Raw genomic sequence first — 14,627 nt, 5'->3', positions numbered from 1 at the left:
TAAATTCTTAAAAATATATTTTAAATAAATTAAACGACTTCAATCATTTTTCGCGTGGAACTCCGAGATTCGTCCCACACAACAGGTTGTTCATTTTATTTGTGAGTAGATAAGTAAATCTCTTTGCGGGACCCGGGGCTCTGCTGGCCCAGGGGCGCAGGAGCCCCTGCCCACACCCACAAAACAGCAACGTATTGGTTAAATTAAAAATTTCAACCACCAATTTGCAATCTTATGAAACAGAAACGTAATTATGAGAGTTTTAGAAACAAAATTTGATTATGTCTCTTTAGAATAATATGATCAGAATAGTAAGATCTTCACACCCGTTCAAACAGATTAAAAATTGGACCACTTAATTTTTTAACCATATTTTTTTAATATATAAACGGTCTCAAAAAATTAGTGCTCAAATTTTCACCCTGTTTGAATCGGTGCAAAAATCTTGTTATTCTTATCATATTATTCTGAAGGGTCGTAATTCATTTTTATCTCTAGAGCTCTCATATTAAGTATATATTCTTTATTTAGGACCATATGGAGCAGAAATGTGATTATGAGAGCCCTAATAATAAAAATGAATTACCACCCTTCAGAATAATATGATAAGAAATAACAAAATTTTTGCACTGAGCACTAATTTTTTTTTATACCGTTTATATATTAAAAAATATGGTTAAAAAATTAAGTGGTCCAATTTTTAATCTGTTTGAACGGGTGTGAAGATCTTACTATTCTGATCATATTATTCTAAAGAGACATAATCAAATTTTGTCTCTAAAACTTTTATAATCACGTTTCTGCTTCATAGGATTGCAAATTGGTGGTTGTGATTTTTAATTTAACCAATACGTTGCCGTTTTGTGGGTGTGGGCAGGGGCGCAGGGTGTGGGCAGGGGCTCCTGCGCCCCTGGGGCAGCAGAGCCCCCGGGTCCCTCTTTGCGCGCCCCCTGACACCACCCCGCCCGACCCCACCCCCAGACCAAAATACCCGGGCAATAATTCAACCCACTAAACCCACGGCATTTTTTTTTAATTTTTTATTTACTTAATAACTTTTATATTTTTTTCATTTTTATTTATTTAATATTATTTAAGTGTTCAAATTTTCAATCCGGTTGAATCGATGCAAAGATCTTGTTTTTTTTATCATTTTGTCTTCAATGATCATAATGAATTTTTGGCTCGAAGGCCTTTCAACAAGTATCCTAAGACTTATTATTTAGTTTCAGGTCTCTCTTAGGGTGCTCATTGAAAGGCCTTAGAGCCAAAAATTAATTACGACAATTTAGGATGAAATGATAAGAAAAATAAGATCTTCGCACTGGTTCAAACGAATTAAAAATCGGAACACTTATTTTTTTACTCTTTATATGTATTTTTAAATTATTTTCATGTATTTTTATGTATTTTCACTCTTCGATGAAATTAGTACAAATTATGTTTGGTTTAATTAATTAACATTAGTACAAGTTATGTTAGTATAAGTTATATTTTAATTATTCATTTATTAATTAAAATTATAGTAAAAAATCTTTTAAAAGTAAAACAAAAAACTACTAAAAGTAAAACAAAACAAAAGCCGGTAAAAGTTTAAAAAAAAAAAACAAAAACAGTAATTAAAATTTTTTATAAGTAAACAAAAAAAATAAAACAGTAATTAAAGTCTTTTAAAAGTATAAAAAAAATTAGTAAAAGTAAAAAAAATAAAACAGTAATTATTTACTTTTAAAAGTAAAATAAAAAAAATTAGTCAAAGTGAAAAAATAAAAAAAAAAAAAACCGAAAAAGAAGGGGCAAAGGTGGAAAGGCAGTGGGGCCGGGGGAGGGGGTGTGTCAGGGGGTGCGAGAAAAGGGTCTCGTAGATAAACCTCGCTAGTTTTACGTGCCATGACGTCACGGATCGGCACACAGTCCCATATTCACGAGCATAGTATAATACCACTGCAATTGTATACGCATACGCATGTATAGTGAGAGAAAATGGATCGATCGTCGCCGGAAAACCTCATACTCGTGACCCGAGACCCGACCGGGATCGCGCACGTGACGATCAACCGTCCGAAATCCCTCAACTCGCTCACGAAGCCGATGATGACGGACCTGGCGCGCGCGTTCAGGTCCCTGGACGCCGACGAGTCGGTCCGGGTCGTGATCCTGTGCGGGTCGGGCCGGGCGTTCTGCTCGGGCGTGGACCTGACGGCGGCCGAGGACGTGTTCAAGGGGGACGTGAAGGACGCGGAGGCCGACCCGGTGGCGCAGATGGAGCGGTGCAGGAAGCCGATTGTCGGGGCGGTCAACGGGTTTGCGGTTACGGGCGGGTTCGAGATTGCTCTTGCTTGTGATGTTTTGGTGGCTGCTAAGGGTGCCAAGTTTATTGACACTCACGCTAGGTAATAATACTTATTTCTCTTTCTATCTGTAGGGCTGCTAGATGAAACTAGGGGTGATAAACGAGCCAAACCAGTTGATCATGCTTGGTTTGAAACTTTAACGAGCTTTAAAAATGTATACTTGCTTAGCTTGTTTATAAGATGAGTTGATCGCAAACGAGCTGTATAATCAAGCTAAATACATGAGCCAATCTCCAGTAACGTGAATTTTTTATACCATAATTAGTCAAACAAGCCAAGCAATAGCTAGTTCAAGCTTGGTTTGAAATATTAACTGAGTTTGAAGAAAATGTTTAAGCTTGTAACAAATCAATCTTGAACAAGCTTTTTAGAGAACAAACACGAGCTCGAGTAGCTTGGTTCGTTAAGCAGCTCTAGATGAAACAAGCTACTTGACTTTTGAGCCATGTTCGCTCATTAAAATCTCATTTGAGATAAGTTTTTTACATACACACGTCGAGCTTGATTAGTTTTTTGAGGCTTGTAAAGATTTCAAATCAAGCTCGAACAAGCTACTGCTCGTTGGCTCGCGTTCAACTTATGAAGTATCGAAAAGCATTGATTTTTCTTGCTGAGATTGTAGAATTTTCTTTGAGTGGTACAAAGAAACTATGAACAGTACGTTGAAACCTGAAAAGAACTAGTAGGAGAATCTGTTAGAGCATCTCCAGCATTTAGTTTTATTTTACTCAATTTGGAGTGAAAAAATTGAGTAAACTTCATTTATTGTGAAGTAAACAAATAAGAATCTTAGCATAAATTTGGTAAAAGTGTCAGAGATGCATAATTGTAAATTTGAGAGGCACAACGTAGTCTTCTAAACGGGCTGTTACGGCCGGGTTTGAGGTTACTCTTGCTTGTGGTGTCTTGGTTGCTTCTAACGGGTGCGATGTTTATTGATACTCTCTCTCTCTCTCTCACACTGTTGGCACATAAATTTCAACCAAAGATTGATGAATATCATCAATGTATCATATGTTGGGCTTGCAGACTAAAAGGCATGTTGACCCAGCAAGCCCGCAAATCAACAAACATATGTTGGCCCGACAAGCCTAACGAATGTATGAGCCTGCGGAAGAAGTGGCAGGACTACAAATTAGTTGAACTATGTAGGCCTGCATTTCACAGGGCCTACAAATCAAATATTGGTTTAAACCATATAGGCCCGCATTTCGCAAGGCCTACAAACCAAATATGGGTTAACGTCTCAAATCAAATAAAATGTAGAGTCCAAGAAAATACTTCTGTGCAAGCAGAAGAATTTTATAGGATAGATGTTATCTGACGCAACCAATATTCAAAATTTGAAGAGGCTGAGAAGATATGATAGCATCTGTTCTCTGGCAACAACTATTCAAATTCAAATGAATTATTTGGCGGCCAAGCATCTGATGATGAATGAAGCTCCTATAAATATGAGGTCCGTCATCAAAGGAAGGGGACCTCAATCTCAGATCAGACCTAACATCTCTCATCTATCTCTCATCGACCCTAAGATCTCAAACCTCAGATCTCATACTTCATCTCTCAACTCTTCACCATCACACCTCTTTTCCCTCAACGTAGAAAATATACAGAGAGAAAGAAAATATATTCCATTCAAGCAAAACCACTACAATCTACAACCACCAAGCAACCTATCCGCTCACTACCATCTACAATCTTTAGCAAACTTCGAAGATCAGCAAGAGTAAGCGTACCAAGTGATAGGTAAAGGGTTCCAATCCCTCTAAATGTATCGAATATTCTCTGTTTTGATGTAAACAAGGGTTTTAAACCTCAATCATCAATAAAATTAAATTATTCTAGTCTGTTTCTTGTTCTTTATTCTTCATTAATCGGAGGTTTTACTTTTTTTTAAGTATGTAATTAACGATTTGAAATCCAAATCGGAAATAGGAGCCTACATATAAAAAATCAACACTGTTCGCTTGAACAGTGGATATTTGAGATATGGATTTCGAAGCGTGGATAAATTCTACGGTTCAAAATTTATGTCTACACACACACACATTATCGAAATGCATTTATTTTTCTAGCTGAAATTGTAGTAATTGCTTGATTCAAAACAACTATGAATAGTACATTGAAACCTGCAAAGAATTACTAAGAGCAAGCTCTACTCCAGCCCTTACTCGGTTTTTTTTTTTAATCCACATTTGAGTAGAAATTCCATTTGATATATAACTCATTTCTATGGAGAGAATGTTAGATAGTATATGACAAGTGTCTTGTTTGGGTTGCATAGGATTTCAGCAAATAAAAGGGGTCTTTGTTGATTTGGGTAGGACCGTAGGAGTTTGAGTAAAATGATTGGTGATGAATTTAATGGTTTTCTACTCAAATTTGGAGGTTGAGTCAAGAATAGAGGTACATACAGGCTGTAGATGCTCTACAAGCATCTGTAATGATTTTTCAAAGCCAAGGACATTTAGTCCTCAGTTCCACAATGAGAATCCATCGTGAAAAGTTGTCATTTTTTGGGGAAAAAATCAAGTATTCTTGTCTGTAACTTTGTTTTTGGCACCAATAATACTTAGTTAAATTGGTATGAAAGGTTCCAAATATTATGTGCAGAATTACTTGTTTATTTGAAAAATGGCACGATTTTTGGTAATGGACTATCATTATGGAATAAGGTGCTAGTTGCTACAGTGTGCAAATGCATTGGTTGATTGTGTTGCTCCAATGCTTAAAGAGACATTTTTAGAAGGATGTGGCTTGAACTGTTTTTGATGGGTCATGGGGATAGAAATTGACACAAGATTTGGCTCAAGGACCAAGCTAGAATTTGGTTAGCGGGGAGGTGTGTTGAGAGATTGTGCCAAATTATAGCTATGGCAATTGGCAAAGGAAATGGGCCAAATGGCTTTGGAGATGCTCTAATATGAAATTAGAGTCTTGATTGGGATTGATTTGGAAAGCACATATTTTTCTTTTGCCTAATGGTGGTTTTTGTGATTGAATTTTATGTTGTAGTTGCAGGGGATGGGACACTGGTAATGAATTATGGGGCCATATGAACATAGCGTGGGTGGCATGAGGATGGCTTGATAATGTGTGTCTTGCACAATTGTATGGACATTTACCTTGTTGCTATGTTCAAGTGCGTCGTAGGCTGTTGCTTTGATAACATTAGTAGTGTCTTTGTGTTGAAATGGGCTTGTGGAAGGAAAGAAAACTTCCTGGGGGGTTGTGCATGTGTGTATGTTGGCGAGAAATTTCAACTAAACAGAGGGTCTCCACTTACAGTTGAGTTTGAAATTCATTGATGTGATTTGGTTCTTTTTTTTCCCCAAACAATTTTTATGGTTCTTTCTACTGTGTTTTGCAAATTTGCAATCGATGGTTCTCTTTGGGTATTGAAATCGTGGTTTCTTTAATCTGACTGAAATCTTGCAGAGAGGAGTCTGTTTGTGGAAAGTTGAAACTCTTTTTGCCTTTTTGGTGTTTTAGTTCTTCTAATCTAACCAAGATTAATGTACTTTTTTCTGGATTTTTTCAGGTTTGGAATATTTCCTTCGTGGGGTCTTTCTCAGAAGCTTTCACGCATTATAGGACCCAACAGAGCTCGTGAAGTGTCTTTGACAGCGATGCCCTTAACTGCAGAACAAGCTGAGCGGTGGGGTTTGGTGAATCATCTTGTTGACGAAAGCGACTTGCTAAAGAAAGCCCGCGAAGTTGCAGAGGCTATCTTAAAGAATAACCAGGACTTGGTGTTGAGGTACAAGTCAGTTATTAATGATGGCCTCAAGCTGGACCTGGGTCACGCCCTCGTATTAGAAAAGGTAGTTTCAATCTTCATGCAATCTTGTTTAACATTAAACTATAACCTGTTAGGTGTTTCATGACTTTTGATTCTAATCAAGTCTCACGACTTGGTATAACATACCTAGAAGGTCCCCTTACCTCTTTTAGTTACTTTTTAAAACCTCTTTGATAAGGTAACAATTGTTGCCCACATTTTGGATCTGCTTCTGCCTCCTTGCAGTCCCTTCACCCTTTTGGGGCATTTGTTTAGGCCAACTGCATATGTAAAAGTGCTTCGTGATATTCCTTCTCGTTGATGACTGATTTTACGACCTTGAAAATCTTGTGACCTTTGACACTGGGAACTTAGAAGCAACTTTTACTTAACGTGACAATCTTGTGCAATCATGGGGTCAGCGTAGAACTAGATATCGAAAAATGGCATTCTTTTTGGACCATTTAACAACTGGGACTAATTTTTATTATGTTGCTATAAGTACCAACTAACTACCAAGTAACTTACAGGTTCGTATATTTGAAAATTATCTGCTCAAAATCTTGTTTAATGCTAGCAGTATGCATAGATTGACGTTTTATGTGGCCGCGTCTGGGACTCTGGTTGCTAGTCTACCAATTTAAGCTGGGATACTGATAAGCATTGCTGGAGGAGTTAAATTGGCAAGGAAAAGAGCAAGTTTGGAAAATTCATTCTAGCATTACAGTAAATTGTTGGCCCTGGATTTTGATGTCTTATTGACATTCACCCTTATTTGCTGTTGCTGTTTCTCAGGAAAGGGCTCATGAATATTATGATGGAATGACCAAGGAGCAGTTTAAGAAAATGCAGGAATTCATAGGCGATCGAAAGAAACCTCCGTCTAAGCTCTAGGTTTGATCGTTTACGAAATTTACTTTTCTTGTACAATAAATCTGGCGGAAAGACGCAAAGTTGAAGGAATGAAAAGAGATTTATGGTTGCGGTGGCCCAATTCTGGTAAATGTTTTATGAAATGCAATGATGCTGTGTTTTGCCATCGAATTTTCGCGTAAGAATGAACTGATAATGCTTTTTTGGCATGCTCTTTTTCACTATTCTCCTATGGGAATGAACAAGTTGTTCAGTAAGGGTGGTATGTGAGATGGGAAAATGTGAATCAAAATTTGACTAGGATAAACATAAAATGTGCTCATTCAAAAGTTTCAACCAAGAACCAGATATGTGCCTCCTTTAATCTTCATAGTTCCATCAGATGCTTTAATCCACATAAACAATCGGCGTCTCAAAGTTGTAATAGCCAAGTGGATCTGGGGGTGCTATAGTGCACCCTTCGCACTACACCATGTAGTGCAGTAGCTGCCTCCATTTTGCGAAGCTTGTCAAGGATAACAATCATGCCAAAAATTAAATTAATTGAACCGAGATAATTTCTTACCAAGTTCTGTTAAGAAACAGCTGGTTCTTCTTGTGTTCCCTTGTTCTTCCAATGCCAGTAAATGATTACAGAGTGTGTGGGTTTCTTGCGTTTCCAGTAGCTGCTTGTTCCGTTTTTTTAGTGTCTTATTGTGCTTGTTGCCAATAGACTGCTGTGTTTCCACTGCTGTTTCTGTTGGGTCCGAATTGCTGTGGTATTTGTCGCATCTCCTTTGAGTATAACCTCTCGCTCCTATCGCTAGTTGGTATTGCCCTCCTTTTGCCGTTTTCAAATCATTCGTTATCATTAGGGTTTTCTTTTCGATGATGAATAAAAGAATATCTCAGGGGGACTGCATTATCAATAAGCTCGTGGGCAGCATTTTGATTCCGTTGTGCTTTGCAACGTGCCAGTGATGTCCGGTGCTGGCTCTGGGAGTCGCTGTGTGCCGAGATCACGATCAGCCAATCTATGCTTTTGCCTTAAGCATCACTCTTATTAGCTGCTCCCTAAAGTAATTCTAAATTACATTTTCCTTACAATTTGATACAAGACCTTCTGTTTGTATTTGTTCGAGTATGGAAAAAACTAAGATGCAACGACAGCTAATAACGCCAAACCAAGATGCAACAAAAGATTATTTGAGATTTGTGTTCAAATGAATAGTATCCAAGCCTAAACATCGTCTTTTTGAGGGACGCGATAGGTGTGTCATCCTGAAGGACCTTGTTTTGAGCTGAAAAATATGATCTGAACTAGTCGTTAAATGCACAAGGAAAAATAAAGTCAATCGAATATCATTAATGCAGTAAACAACAAAATTTTCTGCTGTGGATTTTTTATAATCCTTTTTCCTGTTTATTTATTGAAAACAAAAGTAGTACGGTAATTTTTATTGTGCTAGTCCTGGGATAGATTCAGTTGCACTTTTTATTGTTTTGAATTTTTATTGATTGAATTTCAGGAAGATCTTCATGGGTGGATTACTAAAAGATACAACTAATGGTCACAATTACAAGCATTTTTTATAAATTAATTGTAAAAAAAATATTTTTTTGAAAATATTTATCTCAGAGACTTTTGGAAGAAAGTATTTTGGGGTCATTAAAATTGGTTTGGGCCTATTCGAAGTTTTTGTTGGACTTAAAATGAAGGTAGGTCTACCTCCAGCCCAATCAAGTCTAAGAAACCCAAAAGGCCCTGCTGTGGCCGCAACAAACCAAAATCGTTAGCAGTAAGCATGGTTTTAATTTAAAGGTAAAAGTTTGTGAAGCTTGCGGCCATAACGCAAAAGTTTGCGTCTAATATACAAAAGTTTGTGGCCAAGATACAATGAAAAGCGTTAGTAGTAAGCACGCTATCAAATACGGTTACGACTCTCATTCTCACAGACAATATATTTCATACTTTCACTATTTTCATATTCTCTCATATTTACTACTTGTGTTTCTATGTTTATGTGTACCACTAATTCTTGTGATATAATAATATTTGTGAATAACAGTTCTAACATAACAATCATGAATTGACCTAACCTAATGAGATTGTTGTTGGAACTCCCAGAAAGAGAGTCGCCAATGGAGTGCCAAAAGTCTCTGGGAGAAGCTCTCGAGCTCCTCATTTGATATTGTACTGCATGAACTTGACTTTGTTACATAGGGATCATCTGTTTGTCTTACTCTACACTATCCGGTCATTCGATGAAAAACGATGGTAGTGGAGTCCAGAATAGGCCCGCGACATGCACGTTGGGATTGTGAAGGTTGATTTTGTTTTTAATCTTCGCTCCAATCTTCATAGACAGATGTTTGTATTTTTTTTCATTTAATAATAATACATAGTGAAACTAGCATGGTTTGTAAATGTACTATGCCACCATTCTATGTATATTAAAACGAAAAATCTATGAGTACCGACCATTGGGGGAGAGAAAACGTACCGACGGCCGCCGGCGGGCCGTCTCCGGCCACCGGACGGCCGATCCGAGCCGTTCAAAAATTCTAAAAAATAAAACCGAGGGGGTCAACGCGGGAATCAAGGGCATCCGAGGTGTTTAGGGTGCTTGATCAAAGCACCCTTTTTTCGTGTATATATGTGTGTGTACATATATACACGAAAAAAGGGTGCTTTGATCAAGCACCCTAAACACCTCGGATGCCCTTGATTCCCGCGTTGACCCCCTCGGTTTTATTTTTTAGAATTTTTGAACGGCTCGGATCGGCCGTCCGGTGGCCGGAGACGGCCCGCCGGCGGCCGTCGGTACGTTTTCCCTCCCCGTGGTCGGTACATATAGCAACACTCTATATTAAAAATCACCATTAAAATATGTTTTTTTAAAAACAAACTAAATTGGTCAATTTGATTTTTTTTTTTAAAAAGCTAAATTTACCAGTCTCTAGAGCAGTGTGAAAGCCTGGAGAATTCTAGAAACTTTCTAGAACTATCTCCTAGAATAATCTAGATTATTGTACATAATCCTAGACTTGTATAAATATTCTCAGAGAATTTTAGATTGAAATAGTTTGGAAGCATTTAGTGAATGTTCTAGACTTCTTCCTTAGTGTATAAATAGGTGATGTCTCATTTGCCCGAACCATGTATAAACTTTGCAATTCAAGTTGTAGTAAAAACTCTTTCTCTCTCCACAAATCTCTCTCCCCACTCTTTTATCTTAAATAAAAGACTTTGTTGGGCCCGGAGTGCCTCTATGGATTTGGTTACACAATACCACTCCCTGCTAGGGCTGCAAACAAACCGAGTCGCTCGCAGTTCGGCTCGTTATTGGCTCGTTCAAGCTCGGCTCGGAAGATAAACGAACGAGCTCGAACCGGTTTTATAAGCTCGTTTCATAAACGAGCCGAGCTCGAGTTGCGATGAGCTCGGCTCGAGTCGGCTCGCGAGTCGAGTATATATATATATATATTTAGATATATATGTATTCACCCACGGATCAAGTGAGGGATCCCTCACTTTGTTAAAATGCGGGACTCTTATTTCCCGATCAAATTTTGAAAATCCGAACCGTTCAATGTGTGCATAACGTGATTTTAGGGGTCCCAGCGAGAAATCAGCAAAAAAAAATTACTGGGAAGGGCTTCATCCGAACAGTTTTTTTTGAACTGTACAATGAAAACTGCTGGGATGAAGCCCTTCCCGGTCATTTTTTTTTGCTGATTTCTCGCGAAGACCCTTAAAATCACGTTCTGATCACTTTGAGCGGCTCGGATCATCAAAATTCAATCGGGAAGGAGAGTCCCGCATTTTAATAAAATACGGGATCCCTCACCGGAACCTGACTGTATATATATTTTATCTGGGGGTATATATAAAGTTTAGGTTTATTTCATATGCTTAGAGTTTTCTGTTTCCACTCTGCAGTAAACAAGGATGCGACGGAAAACATTACAACCCCGCCCCAAGGTCGACGATCGCACCACCCAAATCAATGAACCCGTCTCCGATCTTCCACCACCGATCGCCGATCTTCCTGGACCTCCTCCTTCTCTGCATGGGTGATCTCTCTCTCTCTCTCTTTCTCTGCAAGATCGAACTCTCAACGTCTTTCTCTGCACAAACATGCTGTGAGCATGTGAGAGTCAATTTCTAGTTGTTACCTCTTTCTCTGCCTTAACCTCTCTAACTATTGACTCAAGACATTTTGGCATTGGGGTTTTTTGAAGGATTGTTCTATTTTGTGATGCTATTGAATACTGATATGTAGTTATATGTTTAGAGATTGGAAGCAAAGACATTTGGTGGCTGACTGACTGGTTTTTTTTTTGTAAGATCCCATATTTTGGTGAACTTTGATATATTAGGGGATCTTATTTGTTCCAGGCTTGCACCATTGTTTTTGTGAATGGTGCTTCATGTATGTTCTTACTTTGGTTCTTAAAAATGATGGACTGATGGAATTAGGTGGTGGTTTTAATCGAATGTGAAAGTTGGATTTTGAAAAATGAATGTGGAACCTTTTAACGAGCTCGAGCTCGAGCCGAGCTGACTCGTTCATATACTACCGAGTTTAGACGAGCCGAGCTCGAGCCCATATTTTCCAGCTCGATTCAAGCTCAAGCCGAGCTCGAGCCTCCCTATAATTGATCGGGCCGAGCTTGAACATGCTGAGGCTCGGCTCGACTCGGCTCGTTTGCAGCCCTACCCCCTGCGACCGCTTTAAAAATAGACCATGCGGGTGCGATGTCGAATCTCATAAAAGACTTAATTGAAACCCTTCCTACCACCAATTGGTTTTAGGAGAGATGGTGGAAAAGAAGTCCGACAAGTGGTATCAGTGCCAAGAAGTCATGGGTTCGAGTCGCGGGAGCGTCATCATGAGGGAGGGATTGTTGGGCCCGTAGTGCCCCCATGGATTTGGTTACACAATGCCACTCCCTGCGACCGCTCTAAACACAGACCATGCGGGTGCGATATCGATTGCCATAAAAGACTTAATTGAACCCATTCATACCACCAATTAGTTTTAAGAGAGCCAATTAATTTTAGGAGAGATGATGAAAAAACGGTCCAACAGACTTGAATGGGATCCCCTTGGGAAACATGTATTCGGAGTTGCACCCATTGTTTGGTCCATGTTTGGACAAGTTGGTCTCCAGTTGATAGAAAAAATGCAAAACAAAGTGTACCATGGTGAACTCTACAAGGGCTAACATAGAGGTTTCTGGTGGACAAGTGTTCACCCTTCTCAACTTCAACCCAAAGGCTACAATTGCATTTGAAATAGGCTTGAAGAAAGATATTGATGATTTCAAGGGTTTGGCCATGATGATTCATAGTGTCAGTTATGTGCCAACATGTTTGAAGCTATTGGTAGAGTTATGTGATCAAGCACAAAGGCAAGGAGGCAAAGAGTTATGTGAGTAATTATGAATTATTTGTGTCTTATTTTAGAAGTTTCTTGAAGTATATTTTATTAATCAATTGAACCGCGTAGGAAAGATGGCAGGTCTGTTGGACTGCTAGACCTGCTGTAGGAGTGATGGCGAGTCAGTTGAACCGTGCAAGAGAGACTGCAGAACGGTCAAACCGCCGTAGGAGAGACAATGGGTCGGTCGGACCGCCGAATGAGAGACGTCGGGTTGGTTGGACCACTGCAGGAGAGACGACAGGTCAGATGGAGCACCCAAATCTGTTAGAAAAGTGCTCAAATTTGAGAGAAAGCACTCAGATCGGAGTGGGAAGACATTGGATTTGAGTGAGGATGATCTAGATTTGAGGGGCGCCTCTTGATCTGAGGCAATAACACATCTGCTTGCCTTAGAGAGATGGCGGGTTACTCGCTGTGAGCGGCGGTCTGAGACCTGTTATACTTCCGACTTTGTGGAGCATTCATCGTACGTGACGTCGAGGTCTAACCCAACCTAGATCATCACCAAATCAGAGAGGAATCTAAATTTCCATTGAACCAAGGGACAGCCAAGTTTTCTACCAAATTTGGGTGAAAGAAACTTACTTCTGAGAATGAATTATAATGAAATGTTTAAGAAATAAGCTTTGATGCATAGTTGTCGATATCGTACGATTCGCGATTTGAATCGTACGATTCGGTTCAATACGGGGTAAAATCGATTCGAACCGATATTGAGAATCGCAAATGGGGTAGAATCGTGAACGGAATAGATCGAATCGATTCAGGAATCGCTGAATCGTACGATACATACGATTCATGTACGATTCGGTTACCGACGGATCTGGGTCGTGTCTGTCGAACCCAAAAGGCAAAAAACATATATATTTTTTTTTTTTGGGGGGGGGGGGGGGGGGGGGGGGGGGGGGGGGGGTTCTCTGTGATTTCAGCCCTCAAAATGGGTCGAAACCCAGTTAAAAACACACGACGAAAATTAAATCGAACTGGTCCAACCTCATTCCATCTTCTAGGGTTCGACAGATGCTAACCTGCATTTTTCAACCTTGATCTGCTCTCCAATTTTCACCATGGATCTTGCTTGAACTGCTATTTGCTTCTGTTCTTGAAAGATTTTGATTCGATCGAAGCTTTTCATTGCGTAGTCGCCGTACTGATTATAGTCGAAGTGCCGAACAGCAGAACAGGTTTTTCTCTCTCTCTCGAAGTGCCGAACAGGTTTTTTTTTTCTTCTCTCTCTCTCTCTCTCTCTCTCTCTCTCTCTCTCCCTTGTTTTTTATGGGTAAATAGAGTAGTATATGGCATGGGTTTTGTAGTGGAAGTAGCAGGTACACTTGGACCACTGCCTTTTGAGTTTTGTCCACTTCCAAGACTTGTTTTTTTCTTTCTTTTGACTGATTCCACCCTTATACAGTGAGTATTTTGTACACTTTACAGAATGTAGAGTATTATATGTGCTCCACTTGGACCACCAAATTTAATAGGCCTTTTGTCCACTTTTAAGATTCAAGACACGTTTTTTTTTTCCTACTTTCTTGTGACTGATTCCACTATACAGTATACAATTTATAGAGTATTTTACACACTCATAAAGATATGCCACTTGTAAACCAGTCAACATTAATGCTTTGACAAAGTATTTTATTGTTTTCGTATTATTAAATTTGAGTTTTACTTTGTGACTTAGGGAATATGGGGAAAAAGAAAGGGGGCAAACCTCGCAATGTTCAAGACCCTACATGGGAACATTGTACTTGGGTTAGTGAGGACAATCGAATGCATTTAATGTGCAATTATTGTGGTCAAACTTTTTGGGGTGGGGTCATTCGCATGAAAAATCACTTGGCGGGAACTCACAACGAGGCATGCGAATGTCCTCAAGTTTCCGAGGAAGTTAAAGATTTTTTCCTTGAGTATCTAAAAGGCAAGAACCAAAAAAAAGCCACAAATTTGGAATGTTTTGAATCTTTTGATGAGGAGGAAGATGTGAGAGTTAATTCCAAAAGTAAGGGAACGATGGATGCTTATGTTACCAAAGGTAAGAAGAAAGAGAAACAACTTACTTTGAATGAAATGGTAAAGTAGAGGGAACCCGTGATTAGAGATATTTGTCGGTTTTTCAGAACGCCATAGCTTTCAATTGTGTTAAATGCCCTACATTTAAGAGATTGGTAGCTTCAATTGGTGAAT

General features: G+C 39.1%; 1 protein-coding gene across 1 annotated transcript; it reads left to right on the top strand.

The window, feature by feature from the left end:
• Nucleotides 1-1,870: 1,870 nt before the first annotated feature.
• LOC131322558 (probable enoyl-CoA hydratase 1, peroxisomal) lies at nucleotides 1,871-7,182 on the top strand. Its single transcript, XM_058353916.1, has 3 exons — nucleotides 1,871-2,393; nucleotides 5,899-6,181; nucleotides 6,934-7,182. Exons 1-3 carry the CDS (start codon nucleotides 1,984-1,986, stop codon nucleotides 7,030-7,032), a joined length of 792 nt encoding a protein of 263 aa, XP_058209899.1. The 5' UTR covers nucleotides 1,871-1,983; the 3' UTR covers nucleotides 7,033-7,182.
• Nucleotides 7,183-14,627: the final 7,445 nt, after the last annotated feature.

The sequence above is a fragment of the Rhododendron vialii genome, chromosome 4a, assembly GCF_030253575.1.
Source record: "Rhododendron vialii isolate Sample 1 chromosome 4a, ASM3025357v1".
NCBI lineage: Eukaryota > Viridiplantae > Streptophyta > Magnoliopsida > Ericales > Ericaceae > Rhododendron > Rhododendron vialii.
This window is presented reverse-complemented; position numbering and strand designations above follow the sequence as displayed.

Excerpts from the sequence above, each read along its gene's own strand:
- LOC131322558 (XM_058353916.1), top strand. The coding sequence starts at position 1,984 with ATGGATCGATCGTCGCCGGAAAACCTCATACTCGTGACCCGAGACCCG. Across the intron at positions 2,394-5,898 it reads TTTATTGACACTCACGCTAG|GTTTGGAATATTTCCTTCGT; the intron begins GTAATAATACTT and ends GGATTTTTTCAG. Across the intron at positions 6,182-6,933 it reads ACGCCCTCGTATTAGAAAAG|GAAAGGGCTCATGAATATTA; the intron begins GTAGTTTCAATC and ends GCTGTTTCTCAG.